The 13,989-nt window shown below is 50.9% G+C and overlaps 6 protein-coding genes across 6 annotated transcripts; 1 reads left to right on the top strand and 5 right to left on the bottom strand.

The window, feature by feature from the left end:
- Position 1: 1 nt before the first annotated feature.
- CC77DRAFT_1001146 (hypothetical protein) lies at positions 2-1,273 on the top strand (the record flags this gene model as incomplete). Its single annotated transcript, XM_018523148.1, has 3 exons — positions 2-552; positions 629-841; positions 931-1,273. The coding sequence occupies exons 1-3, from the start codon at positions 152-154 to the stop codon at positions 1,271-1,273; spliced, it is 957 nt and encodes a 318-aa protein (XP_018380019.1). The 5' UTR covers positions 2-151.
- A 99-nt stretch (positions 1,274-1,372) lies between these two features.
- CC77DRAFT_1025747 (Asparaginase/glutaminase) lies at positions 1,373-3,094 on the bottom strand. The gene is made up of 2 exons (XM_018526130.1): positions 2,502-3,094; positions 1,373-2,455 (listed from the first exon to the last, which is right to left on the bottom strand). The coding sequence occupies exons 1-2, from the start codon at positions 2,651-2,653 to the stop codon at positions 1,429-1,431; spliced, it is 1,179 nt and encodes a 392-aa protein (XP_018380018.1). The 5' UTR covers positions 2,654-3,094; the 3' UTR covers positions 1,373-1,428.
- On the bottom strand, positions 3,079-5,149 carry CC77DRAFT_563024 (hypothetical protein). The gene is made up of 4 exons (XM_018532205.1): positions 4,841-5,149; positions 4,695-4,784; positions 4,316-4,624; positions 3,079-4,248 (listed from the first exon to the last, which is right to left on the bottom strand). The coding sequence occupies exons 1-4, from the start codon at positions 5,059-5,061 to the stop codon at positions 3,348-3,350; spliced, it is 1,521 nt and encodes a 506-aa protein (XP_018380017.1). The 5' UTR covers positions 5,062-5,149; the 3' UTR covers positions 3,079-3,347.
- Positions 5,150-5,840: 691 nt separating this feature from the next.
- On the bottom strand, positions 5,841-7,498 carry CC77DRAFT_1001136 (cytochrome P450; the record flags this gene model as incomplete). The annotated part of the gene is made up of 3 exons (XM_018523147.1): positions 5,841-6,850; positions 6,908-7,237; positions 7,291-7,498. 3 exons carry the CDS (start codon positions 7,496-7,498, stop codon positions 5,841-5,843), a joined length of 1,548 nt encoding a protein of 515 aa, XP_018380016.1.
- Positions 7,499-9,307: 1,809 nt separating this feature from the next.
- Positions 9,308-10,873, bottom strand: CC77DRAFT_948462 (FAD-binding domain-containing protein; the record flags this gene model as incomplete). Its single annotated transcript, XM_018535201.1, has 3 exons — positions 9,308-9,576; positions 9,631-10,309; positions 10,358-10,873. 3 exons carry the CDS (start codon positions 10,871-10,873, stop codon positions 9,308-9,310), a joined length of 1,464 nt encoding a protein of 487 aa, XP_018380015.1.
- Positions 10,874-11,511: 638 nt separating this feature from the next.
- CC77DRAFT_1082427 (terpenoid synthase) lies at positions 11,512-13,771 on the bottom strand (the record flags this gene model as incomplete). Its single annotated transcript, XM_018529359.1, has 3 exons — positions 13,430-13,771; positions 13,089-13,380; positions 11,512-13,039 (listed from the first exon to the last, which is right to left on the bottom strand). The coding sequence occupies exons 1-3, from the start codon at positions 13,716-13,718 to the stop codon at positions 11,512-11,514; spliced, it is 2,109 nt and encodes a 702-aa protein (XP_018380014.1). The 5' UTR covers positions 13,719-13,771.
- Between the last annotated feature and the right edge of the window lie 218 nt (positions 13,772-13,989).

The raw sequence follows: 13,989 nt of genomic DNA, 5'->3' as shown, positions 1-13,989 counted from the left end.
TCACTACGGCCTCTTCTCTTAGCAGCCCCCTTGACCGGATCCGCTCACTCACTACCTCAAATCCATCTTCACATCTTCTTCCACGACCGTTTACTCTACATCTCCAACCACTCTCAACAGTTCCCTCCCACCAGCAAGACTTCAGATCACCATGAATCATTTCCTACTCTTTCCACTCTTCCTCCTCTCAGCCCTCGTTATCGCCAACCCCCTTCCAGATAATCCCAACGCCACTTCCACAGGATCAAGCACAAAGCATGGTCCGCTCGACCAGAAGCCCGCGCACGAACGTCGCGGTATCGCCTACAACGACGTGAAATACGCCAAGTACTTCCAGTATGACCACCACGACCACGTAACCTGGCGCTACAACTGGGATTCCTCGAGCCCGCCTTCTGATGCGTGGTTCCGATATGTACCCATGCTGCACAGTCTGAGGGACGACCATACAAGCAAGTGGAAAGACAACGCGGAGGCGCAGGCGAGATTGAACTGGGGACAACAAGAGATGGCGACGTGGTTTTTGGGATTTAATGAACCAGATAACTGCATGTGAGTAAACGAACTTCCTTATATTAGCGAAAGTCGTGGTACACTGGCGGTGGTCGCGATACTAATGATTGATCAGTCCTGATGCAGGCGGCTCCTGTATCGACGTCCCCACCGCCGTCGCCGGCTGGAAGAAACACATGCAACCCCTCTCAACCTTCAACAGCAAAATCTACCTCGGCTCACCAGGCGTCACAAACGCCGCGCCATCCGACACCCAGGGTCTCGGCTGGCTCGAGAAGTTCTTGGAGACGTGCAACGGATGTACCGTCGATTTCATCAACCTCCACTGGTAAGCCCCCTCGTCATCACACGCTACGCTCAACGTGTCTTAACAACTCACCGGATACCGTATCATGAGGCTGACGATCACATTCACAGGTACGGCCGGGCCCGCGACGCCCAAAACTTCAAAGACCATATCAACGACGCCCGCAAATTCGCCAACGGCCTTCCTATTTGGATAACCGAGTTCCGCGCTGATGGCACTGACGATGAGGTCAAAGCATTTCTAGACGATGTGATGCCTTGGATGGATAATTCACAGGACATCCATCGGTACTGCTACTTCATGGCTCGACCAGGTCCAGGCATGTTGATCAACGAGGCGGGAGATGGGTTGAGTGATATCGGAAATGAGTACAACCTTTACCACGTACATCCTGGTTCGGATGTAAAAGGCGCAAATGGAGAGAGGTGGTGGGAACAGGGTCGACCAGCTTAAGATGACAGAAATTGCTAGAGCAAGAAAGGGGAACATTATACATCGAGACAAAAGGGTTTTGTCAAGGTATCCGGAGTTTGAAAGAGACATTAACATGAATCGGTATTCAAAGTTCTGTCTTCATTAGTGTGGGTCATTAGTTACATATCTCATCTTTAGCTGCTTGGATCCCAAGGTTGCCCAATAGCCTTCCTGAAACCACCCTCAAACACATCAATCGTCTGATTCATATTCATCCCGCTCGCAATGGCCAGCTGGAGCATGATCCTCGCTTGAATAGGATGCACAAACCCTGACTTCGCGAACGTAGGTGCTCGAGCCGGACTAGACGGTCCATGCGGACTGCGAGTTCCCACAACGATCTGAAGCCCGCTGTCCAACGCTTCAGTAATCTCTTCCTGACCACTTGGTACGCCGCCGTTACCAGTACCCGCAATAACGACACCTTCAGCGCCATTGGCTTGCGCGTCCAGCACTAGTTTGCCATCGAACTCGCGGGCTGCGTAGAGGATGTCGACCTTTGGAAGCGCAGGGTACGTAGGATGAGAAGACACGGTGCCGATATCGAAGTAGTACTTGTACAACGGCTGGCTCGGCGTATTGAAGAAGATGGGCAGACTGTTGATAAACATGCCCAGATCCCCACCAGACGTAGGACCAAAAGCATCCGGGTTCGTCGAATGCAGCTTCGTGACCCAATATCCCGGTATGATGCGCGCGTTGAAAGCCACCATTAGACCTCGGTTCTGCGACTCAGGGCTTGCAGCTAGCATCACAGCGTCGAAGAAGTTGGCTTCTCCGTCCCAGGAGAGATGGGTGAATGGACGCATGCTTCCGGTACCGACAATGGGCTTTCCGCAGTTTACGAGCGAGTCCATGAGGAAGGCTGTTTCTTCGAGAGAGTTGGTGCCGTGGGTGTATACTGCACCGACAATGTCGCTGTCTTCTGAGCAGAGTGCATCGTAGGCGAAACGCGTCATGTTCATGACTAGAGCGTCATTTGTTCCTGTTGAGCCGTCGTCTTCTGTGGTCCAGTTCGAGACGGCCAGTTGGGTGTTGTTGAGAAGGTAGGGATTGCGGGCAATAATGTCCTCTCCTGTTTGACTGAGCTGGCCGTATTGTGTGTCGTCCAGAGCACCGTATATTGAGCCTCCTGCAATGGTGCCTCCGGTGAATAGGACACTAGAATGCGTTAGGTGTGTACACCACGTTCGTCCGCAATACGTACAGAACTTTGGGCAAACTACTGTTACCGCCAAGCCATGTTAGACCAAGTCGCTCACTGGCAGTCGTTGCTTGACGTGGTTGGAACTGCGAAGCTGTCGGTGCCGCACTCGCGATAGCACCCAGAGTAGCGACCGCGATGTTTGAGAAGCGCATGGTGCCCGAAAGATCAAGAGTCAACAGACCTGGTGCGCTGATATCTCCGAACAGGCATCAGATCTTATACTCTGTCCTACCATCCCACTCACCGTCGCTCAACTCCGCTTACATCCGCGGCCATTAATCTACCATCTCGCCGGTTACGAGCCGTCATGTCGCGTCTGACATCACGACATCGTGCATATCACTCTCTTGGCATCCAGTTTGTATGAGGAAGGTGTTGAGCTGAAGCTACGAGTAGCGATGAAGTTGTTTATCGTTCCTGCGTTATCGTCGAAAGATGCGCAAAGCTAAGCTGCGAAGCCCCACGTTTGCCAAGAGCGGGGAGAATAACTCTAACCACATTGTCGGAAACTACGTCCCGTCACGATATGGTGCATCGATATCTCACTGCGTTGTCATTGCGGCCTCGTAAGGGAATTTGGGCTTGGAAAATGGATGGGCATATGGGTAAGGGAGAGGACATGACGATGACGACATCGTTACCACGCTTATCGATAAGCCGCCATGCCGAGACGAGAAGACTTCGTGTGTTATTGCACCATCGATGTCTGAATGAAAGCTGTGTCCAACGGCTTCGAAAAATCATTCGATTTACGCGACGGAGAGCTTCAGACTCGCTTCCCGCGATTGCTCAAGCTTCAATTCTCGCTTTCTTCACGGCGCAGGTGTGCACGCCCCTAACGCTAATCTATCGCCCAACATACCTCAGCTCCAGCCACCTAGCCGGCGGGTAGCACACAATGGTCAGTCCCATAGCTACGGGAAGCCCCAAATCTGCTCCGTTCCCAACTAGCGCCGCAATAGGGCCTGTGAAGTATGTCTGATACATACACAACACAGCGCCTACCCATCCCACTATCATGGCAAACAAGGCCGCAAACCCGTGTGGCAACAGATCTTTGCGGTTCCAGATTTCCCAGTCAAAAACGCCTTTGCGAAAGATGTATTCATCTTGGACCGTCATGGTGATCCAGATAATGGTCCAGTACCCAATCAAACTCAGCCAGTTGATGAAGATATCGAAGAGTGAGTCGCGGCCTGCAATAGCGATGATGGTAAAGATTATGCAGGAGAAAGTACTCCAGATGGGTCTGGGAATCTTTGCAAATGGCGCACCAAGTTGTTGCCAGTTGAGTGCTGCAGCGTACGTACCCGGGATATTGTTCGCAGCAATGCACACAGCTAGAATCACGCAGCAGAAACTTCCGAAGCCATATAGCGGACGATACGCCTCTACGACAAGCGCGCCGATGCCATCAGAGTCGAAAGCTTCCTGCCACGTAGGATTCTTCAACAATCCAGAGCCGAGACCTATACCCAGGAACTCGATGAGCAGCTTCCCACACGTGATACCGCAGGTCGTGGCAGCGAATGTGAACCACCGGTTTGTTGTCTTGGGATAGTAAACAACGTAGTCAGCGGACGCGGATGACCAACTCAAGGGACCAGACGCGACGAGGAAGAAGTACGAGAGCCGGTTTCCGTGGAGGACCGCGCCGGATCCGGATGAGGCGAGGGTGGTGTCAAAATGCGGGCCCGCAACGCCGATGAGGATGAAGAGGACGAGAACGGTGGGCGCCCAAACAAATCTTTATGCGTTGTCAGCAAAACCCCTCCTCATTGCTTGCGAGAAGAAAGTGAAACGAGTGGACGTACTGCTCAAACTTGTAGAACCACTTTATGCCAAAAGTAACCACGACCCAGGTTATGAGCGCAACGATGACGATACCAACGATGACAGACATGCCTCCGCCGTTCACCGCAGACAAGAGCAGGCCGCCCACCAAGCAATCGATGAGTCCATATCCAATCTCGATACATAGGTTGAGTATAACGCAGAGTTTTGATGGCCACCAACCCATTGTGTACTTGGCTACGTTCAAGGTGCGCAAACCGGAGCGCGGCCCAAATGTGGATATGTAGCCAGTGCATACGGATCCGAAGATTGTGCCGAAGAGACAGAGTCTTTGGTGGTATTAGCTGTATGTTTGCATTCATGTTACAAGACGAGACCCGAACGGATGGCTGGACGTACATGAGCGAATCGGTGAGACCTAGATTGTAACTCACGGGCCCGAGGACACCCAAAGTAAGCTGATTTGCAGTGCAGTTCATGGAGAACCAGCTAAGTACACAGTTAATCGCTGTGATGGCGTGGAGCGTTCATTGTGATAAGCTTACATGGTAAACATATGGATGTAGTCGCGATACGTCATGGCTCGTTCGCGCAATTCTTCTGGTATCCGCTCGATACCGCGGGCTTCGACACCACAGACGGCATCTAGCTTGTTTGCAAATCTTTGGAGAGCATTGACGGGCTCGCTGATGCCGAGTTCAGGCTCGATTGTGTGGATCGTGGACGATGCATCGCCCTTCTCAAGGGACTTTCTTTCGTCGGTCATTGTCTCTTATGGTGAAAGGGAGTGCGACACTATGAAAAAGTCTCGACAGCTGTAGCTGTCGGTTCAGTCGGTAGCAGGCTGCATTTTGTGTCTGCCGTCTTATAATGGTCATACGCTTCCAGCCCTATACTCCTCAATCTGTCATGGCTATCCCGAGAGTGGGGCAGCTGAATTGATCTAGGAACCTCCGGATCGATACCCTATCTGGACCAGACGAATGCTATCTTCACTATCTGTAATTGTGGATCCATAATCTGGGGTCGACAAGGGACATCCCATTCCCAACGTGTAGAGCCACGGACGATTGCAGACCACATAAGAGGAAATAAGAGGCTGGCGCAACGCTATGTTGCGGGGAAGTGGCTTTGAGTAAGTGCTAGCCAATGGGTATAGATATCGACAAAGACGGGCCTTTTCCCCACTCTTGACCTGGCTGCAAGGCGAGAGTGGGGGTTTGTTACTAACGAAGCTACTCAAGCAGACGCGAAGGGTAATGTCGTCGCATAAGTCCGACATATATGTTGACATGGTTGATTTGATCTTGTGGGAAGTGACCGAGCTTTACGTTGCATGAAGTTGGGTCATCGTCTTCGCTACCTGCATTCCAAGGTAAGCTTGGAAGGGCTGAATAAGCCAAAACCACCATCTACGCTGATGATGCTTAAAACGTGTCATCATGCAAAAGTCATCTTGAACCAAGTGCAGTGCACGAAGCAATACTGGGAGTAATCTCAAGGGTCGATACATCGTGCTTCACACCAGTACCGCGAGTTCACATCCTAATATACTTTTACTCTCAATCCCTTGGAGTCTTCAGGCATAACAGGGACAACAGTGTCACTTGTAATCACAAGGTCAGCAGCACTGGTCTCGAACAACTGCAGTTTCCCAACGTCGTCCTTGCCCTTGACCTCCTCGGTACCATACACCCTGAACAGCGCAGCCAGCGTGAGGTACAGCTCTGCATAGGCAAGATTGATGCCGAGACAAGCTCTACCACCCTTGCCGAATGATACTAGATAGCGATCGAGGCGGGGGTTATCAAGCCAGCGTTCGGGCTGGAAGTCGTGCGAATTTGGAAAGACGCGCTCGTCGTGGTGGACCAGGTTACTGGTCATACTAAGAGGTGTTCCAGGCGGGATGTGCCATTCGCGCTGGTTTGCAGCGTCCTGGTAAACGAGAGTCTCGTCAGGGCAGATGCGATGCAAGCGATGCGAGATGGCATGACTTAGACGCACGCCTTCTTGAACCACACCAGTAAGGAAGGGCAAGGATTCAAGTGCGATAAGGTTGAGTGGCTGCGAAGGATCGGGAATGGCGGCTTCCAGCTCGGCCTTGAGCTTGCGCAGAATTTCTGGAGTGGCGAGCACAAAGTACGTTGAAACGCCCAGCGCCCAGGCAGTGGTAATGGTTCCTGCCGCGACAACGACCTCACCCTCTTGCCAGAGACGATCTGTCGACTTGTCGTAGTCGGAAAGCTTACTATTGAGAATCTCATGAAAGATGGTGCGGCGTGTCTTGTCGTAGGAGTGCGTCTGGTGTGCGTGCTGGATTTCGGCGACCTGACGCTTTACGCTAGTCTGAAGCTGAGAGTACGCGCCCATTGCTGGACTCAGCTTGAGCAGCAGTGAGTCGGGCAGCTTCCTCAGCAAGTCCATCAGCCATGTGAAGTGCTTCAAAACATGTCCAGCTTTCCCGCCCTGCAGCATTGCATCCCGGAATGATGGATCAAAGTCTGGGGCCTCTAGACGATGTTCGCTTCTCCCAAAGGCGTAGTCCTCGACGATGTCTGCACCAGAAGATTCAAATCAGTGAACGATCTCTCAAAATCAAGAAGATGCCCCACCATTGGTTAGTGCTGCGTAAGCATCATCCAGCTTAAGGGGTAAACCAGAATCGGCAAACTGGCGTAGACGTTCTAGCAAGATGCTCATATTGCGGTCGACCAGCGGTTGCAGTGCTCGCACACTTTGCTTGGAGAAATAAGGGGAAAGAGAAGCCCTGCGTACGCGGTGCTCATCGTGCTTGAGTGTGCCGATCAGGCTCTCATCAACGCCAAAGGACCGGGTTATCCAATCCCACTTGTCACGCTTGCGTCCACTACCAGCATAAACCGTGTCGTAGAAGTCAGGATCAGCAATATGTATCTCGTCCGGGTTGATGCGGACAATAGGACCTTCACACCAGTCAGTTCGATACGTCAGGGTTCAAACAAGAGCAAACACGTACCATATTCCTTGTGGAGTCGGCCTATCTTGAACGTATACTCGGGTTCGGCAACGACGTCGTACCAGAACTCGTACCAATAAGTCCATGCCGCGAGTTTCGGCCCGGGAAAGTGTGATATCGGGCTCAAGAAGAGACGATACACAGTAACATAGCAGAAATAGAGGATGGAAACCACAAACACAGACACCAAAGTTATGGGTATGTCCATATTCGTGAGTGTAGAACTCAAAAGTGTCATATCTGCAAGTTCTTGGGATGTCCGGTGCGGAGAAGCAAGATGGGGATAGAAAAGAAGTCTAAAGTTGGGATATATTGCTTCGATAAGGTTACAGCTCGGTTGGTCGTTGATACAGCATCCCCCGTAGTGTCTGCGTCCGAGAAGGATTCACTGCTGCAGCAATGCAATGCATGCTGCATGTAAGACTACCCAGGTGGATGCAGGGGCCAGGGAACTACTGGCACGCTAATGCAGTGAATATTTGCGTGCTTTGGTCCCACACAAGCGGGCTGAGTACAATGTAACAAGCTCGCTGGTCTAACGCTGATGGGAAGGTCTGTAGTCTTCATCCCCAGTACATAAGTGGGTATGTCATGATCACCAGAAGCATTCACTCGAGTCAGATATTAACAGCTCAACTTTGCCTCCCCTACGAAAACTCGTCTAATACTATATTCCGGCCAATGACTCTAGAACGCGCAGATTTTGTGGGTCTTATCTGGCTCTCAACTCCATTTCTCCTATTATCCGGCTCTCGCATACAGCGGCAGCTCCGATGGCTCCTGTTGCTTCCATTTCTGGTTTTTTGTTTCGCCATCGTGTCATTTGTTCCCGCCGGAACTGATGTAGCGAAGGACTACACATTTGGTACAGGTTAGAATGCATGATCAACCCCTGTCAGTCCTAGTTACTAATGATACCACTATGTAGTTCTCTACGTCAGTTTGACGAATTTCAACTTGCTCGTTCTAGAAGATCCGTACGTGGAGCATATACGCATCCGAAAGAAAAGCAATGGAGAGAAGGCCATTCCAGTATACCACTCGCTTTCATCGCTACAGAAGGTTCGGTGGTGTTTCAGTAATGCCTATTCCACTCGAGGAATTGGCTGGAGCTGGGGTACTGCGCATCTCCCACCAGCCCCTCCAGCAGGATCATCTCAGTCATCTTTCTTGATCCTATCACTGCGAAGAATTCTCCAGCAATACGTCATTCATGACATTGCAGGCGCGCTTCTTCTATGGTTGACGGATAGCGGAAGAACAAGTATACTCGACCTGCACTTTGTTCCGCAGATCCTAGCTACTGGGTGCTGGTGGGCGTCAACTATTCCGCCAATGGACATTGTATATCATGTCATCTGTCTGTTCGGCGTCACATCTGGCCTTTTCTGGAATGTCATCGAAGAGGTACACCCACTCAAAGGGGCATGGGCCATGTGCTACACTCTGAACAATTTCTGGAACCGCACATGGCACCAGAATTTCCGAAGAGCATTGAAGACTCCGAGCCGCTATGTTGCGAGACACGTCGCATGCGCTCCTAAAGGATCATGGGCGAGTCGTCAGATCCAGTACCACATCGCTTTTGCCATCTCTGGGATCTACCATTGGGCAGCCGCAAAGATGGCCATTCGATCCGAGAATTTCACGAAAACGCTGGCTTTCTTTGCGATCATGCCGATAATTATGTTGTTAGAAGACCTTGCTATCTCCGTCGCTCGAGAGCAGCTTGGCTGGCGGAGTTGGCGATGGCGTGTCGTCGGGTACCTATGGACCTTCTTCGCCCTGACTTTGCTTAGTGTGGGCTTCGTGGACGACTGCGTCAGGCATGGTCTTGTTACTTCGTTTCCAGCTCTTCCATTCTCTCCTACACACACCATATTGAATCTATGGGTCCGCAGCAAGATTTAGTGTCTTACAGACAACATGGAATATCATCTTGAGGGAAGCCATTCGTGTAGGGCTTTCCGTTCTGCCTTTCTTGAAGAGGAGACTGGCACTACATATCCCTGGTACCTTAGTTGATCTTGTGCCCTCCAGGCGTCAATGTAGTGAAGACTCCATCAGAATCATATGCTTCTCGAACCCGCTTCAGAAACTCAATGTTCTCTTTCCCATAGCTTCGAATAGGATTTTGATCTTTCGCGGCATAGTTCATGTACTTGAAGGGATGAAACAAGCCTCTCTCCTTAGCAGCCGAAACAGACTGCTCAAGCACAGCTTTGATACCAGCGATGACAGTTGTGTCATCAGATTCGCGAGACCATTCCCATCCAAAGGAACAGACTATGAAGTATAGTGGTTAGCTTCATCTGAAGAAGGATGTATGGGAGGACTCACCAACCAAAGGCGCTTGGTCGTCATGAAGGCCCATGACATTCCCTCCGCGTGTCATTTGGGCTTTTAAGATATTCTGCGTTAGTGGCTGGATGCCCAGCATCGGTGCAAACCCCTGGTCATCTTGTAACCCATTGTCTAGCGCCTTCTGTACTTGCTCTACGAATATGTGCACCATAAGTGCTAACAGCCCTACATCGGCGGAAAAGGTTGCTGTTGTGAACCGGCTCCGCATACCGGCGGGTTCCGATTGATTGAGCTCATCTGCAAGATCCAACACCGAAGTCACTCTCGCCGTGCTCATAATCTTTGCTGTACCATACGCCTCTACATTGTCTTTGAACTGGGTGAAGATCGGAGGTTCAACCCTTCCTAGCGCGTCATACTGCCCCGCGGCCCAAGCAAAGTTGCCTTGCTTGTAGCCTAGGCCAGCAAATAGTGATACATGTGGGTCGGAGGGGGCATCGTGTGCGAATTTGACAAAGCCGCGAGTGAGAGCCGAAGTCACTGATGGCAGCAATGGCCAGACATGCAACCCTCCCCACATTGGTCCCTGCTGGAATACGTCAAGATCAAACCGAGTGACGACGCCAAAGCTATTTCCTCCACCGCGCATAGCGCGATAGAGGTCCGCGTTTGATGACTCGGAAGCACTTGCGAGACTGCCATTGGCAAGAACCACCTGATGTACTATCAGTCTGTGCTCGCTTTTTAGCTTCTAGTTCCTTACCTCGTAGTTACGAACATTGTCACATGCCCAGCCGTGCATGCCTGAGAAGTGGCTCAGCCCACCACCTAGCAGCAATCCACCAACACCAACTCCAGTGAGTCGGCCACCCACGACGGTCTTGTTAACTTTCTCAAGTTCCTTGTACACATCTCCCCATGTCGCGCCAGCGCCGACCTTGACTAATCCTTCGCTCTCATCTAATATGACATCGCTCAAACCCGCCATGTTGACCGTGATGCCCCTATCAATATTGCTCGCACCCTGGATATCCGAGTGACCCCCTCCGCGAACAGCGAAAGGGCAACCACTTGTGCGTGAGACGGATACGACTGCTGCGATATCTTCGGCAGAATGGATATGGACGAGACACGCTGGTTGAGCGGACTGCTGTTGCTGTGCCCAAAAGAGAGATCTCACGGAGGTCTGATTAGCAACGATAGGAGCATGTCCGACATCGGACACTTTAGTGTCGGTTATCTCGACCGAGAGTGTTTCAGAAAGGAGGATGCACTGCATGTGTTAGACCATAGCTACTGTTTGCTTGACATTTTTCTTCAACGTACGGCATCATGACAAGAACCGTAATCTGCTGTTATGCCTTTGCTGTTGCCGATAGAAGCGTAGATGGCATACAGCCAAGGTAGAGTTGTTGATTGCCACATCGCTGTATATTTGATGACGAAACACGAAAGTCTTGAATAGACAACCTTGAGACTTTGAGCTTTTGGTGGGCATAAGACGTTCTCGACTTCGTTGTATGTCAGGCCACCCATCGGCCCGTAGAGACCGACTCATGTGAGGCTAAGTCGGATATGTCTTAGCTGTACCGTTCGGCTGTCGATACGAAAAAATCAAGGTTGTTGGGGAGTTACTCAGTCCTGTATCTAACGTATCTGTGCCGCACCCTTGACTCCACAACACGCACGTACGGCGATCCTTCATGTGGGAGCAAGGGTACCTGGGTACATGAACAAGATACTTAACACTTTCCACGATAGCATAAGGCCGGTGGGCTAAGGCAAAACTACAACAAGAAGTAATAAATACGTAGGATTCGTCTCCCGTTTGTGCTAGCAACTAGTGTCCTTGCAGCTAAGCGACCCACAGCGGCACAAGACGGCTGTGGCTAGCGGGAGAGCAAGGCCCCCGAGCGATCATTTGCTAGTGCCTACTTCACCAATCCTCGCAATGCCTTTGACGCTGAGCTTTGCGAGACACAAGCGAAGCATTGGGTTCGCCTCGCCTGTCTGCTGCTCAAGCCGGTCGATTTCTATTTCCAAATCGCGTTCCATATCCGTCAGGCAAGCAATCGTCTTCTCAAATGCTCCGCTTTTCTTCAGGCAAGCCGTCAAATGTTGCTTGCTCTCTTTCGACAGAGGATGTGCGTCCACGGTGGCGATCGTAGGGCGTTGCCGGAACACACCTAGGAAGTGCCCACGGTACTCCGGAAAATTTTCCAAGCAGTATACAACTGGATACGAGAATTTTCCTTCGTCTAGATCCTCACAGAGACCTTTTTGTGCCGTGTAATCCTGGAAGTTCATGTAGTCATCCCGAATCTGGAAGAAGCGGCCGAACAGCAGTGTCAATCTGTGGAAGTCTAACTGCGGTGTCACCTCGCTCTCCGCTTGCATGAGTCGTATTAACATGCGAAACATGCCACCGGTCTTGTGATCGACCATGTTGACGTACTCAGCCTCACTTGGGCATGCGAGGTTGTGTTTCCAGTACAGGTCCCAGCTTTGACCTAGATACAGGCCCTCAAGTTCTTCAAGGACCGCAACAAGAGCAGCTGGACTCAAGCTCTGTGCGACGTCCTGTACAGCGCGAACGAACATGAAATTAGCGCTGTTGATTGACTGGGCCTGTCCAAACAGAACATGTGTCGATGGATAGCCTCTTCGAAGCGGGGAATTATCCTCGAGATCATCGAGAATGAGAGAGGCGTTATGCAGTGAATTGATCACTGACATGATGGCCTTGATCCGATCAGATGGCACATGAAGCCATGTATTAAGAGCCTCGATGAGTGTGGCCCGGACGCCTTTCGAAGGCATGCTTGAAACATACTTTGATGGCGCCTTCAGTGCCAATTCTGAAGGCTTGTAGAAGGGGTAACTGGAGACCTCAGAGAGGCCAGACTCACTGTCGCTGGATTCCAAGTCAAAGACGGGAGAGTCTTTCCTTTTCTTCGCCGGAGCTTCCTGTTTGATGACCACAGCACCATGCGACAGCTTTCTTTTGACACCATTGGAGATAGGTGTATCAGCGTGCTTCCATGCATTCTGTCTCGGGCACGCCGAGCACCAGTAGTGATTCCCCGAAACAGCTAAGCCAGCGCAGTCAATCCAACGTTTCAGTTTCAAGGATATGTCGGGACAGGCCTTGTAGAGTTCATCACGGCGCTCACAAAAGTCACGCTCAGCCGTGATGATTTTGCGCTTGACTTCATCTTTTGCGTCGTCGATCGAAAGTCCCTTCGTCCTGATGAACAAGTCCACAGCGCTTACAATCCTCTTCGACTGGCCGGACTGCAGTTCTCTATACTCCCGTTCCCAGCTAAAATAGTCATTTGCTAGAAGAAGTCCTTCAGTGGCTGCGTCGATGATGGGCTGTACAAGTGCTTCCTCGGCTTCTGAGATAGACATCCCAAGGCTGAATTGAAGCATTGGCCAGAATACCCTGGCAAAGATGAGCTAAGGTTTGGGAACTAAGTGATTGTATTACTTACAGCATTCCGCCGTTTTCGCTCCGATACTTCAGGTATTCTTCCATAGTTTGAGCTTCCTTGTCGCTGTTTCTTTCGCTGATCGCGAGCCAGACGTCGCGGAACGCAGCAAGCATCTTCAGACCCAATTCACGGTCAAGACTGACACATTCAAGAATGCACTGCGAAACAAGTTTTTTGGTCTTCATCGCTCTTGAATCTGGAGTCATGGTGCTGACATCGTCGGGATCCAAGGCGGCATAAAGATCGCCGTGCTCAACTTGCGCATCTTCGATACTGAGACCTTCGCCGCCGTCTATGTTCTCGTTAGAAGCGCTAGTAGATCAGCAGGATGACATAGTTACCATCATGAATCAATCCCAAGTCAGACAGGTATGCTAAGACACCCAATCTCTCCGGAACGGCCTCGGGATAAATCAAGGATGACCAATTCCCCACTGGCGAGAAAGAGAAATAGGTGTGTCGTTCTCGCCCATCTCCCATCTCTCTAGCCCAGTCCTTGACGAATTGACGACTTGCTGCATCAGCTAGATCATTTCGAGAATGGACACGAATGGGAAGTGTCGTGAAGCATCCGGTTCCTCGGGATTCATCAAAAGAAACCAGCTTGGACTGATATGAGAGCGACCCCATTTTACGATATGTTTCGTGTTGAAAGAGTATCGTAACACAGAATAAGAGTTTATTGGATATCCACACTTTCTCTCTCACGAAGAACTTGATAACAGCATTTGTACATGTTGTCATTGGACATAGACGGCACGTGACTTCCGTTTCACTTCTATTCGATTGGTTGCAATAGTTCCGTTCTAGCGGCGACTACGAGTCAAGCACAGAGCTTTGTGAGTCGGAGGACGTCCTTCTTTCGTCTACTTAATTGTGGGAACCCTACGAATGGCCTTGG

The sequence above is a fragment of the Alternaria alternata genome (genome assembly GCF_001642055.1).
Source record: "Alternaria alternata strain SRC1lrK2f unplaced genomic scaffold CC77scaffold_31, whole genome shotgun sequence".
NCBI lineage: Eukaryota > Fungi > Ascomycota > Dothideomycetes > Pleosporales > Pleosporaceae > Alternaria > Alternaria alternata.
The sequence above is the reverse complement of the archived record's forward strand: the minus strand, read 5'-3'. Positions and strand labels throughout refer to the sequence as shown.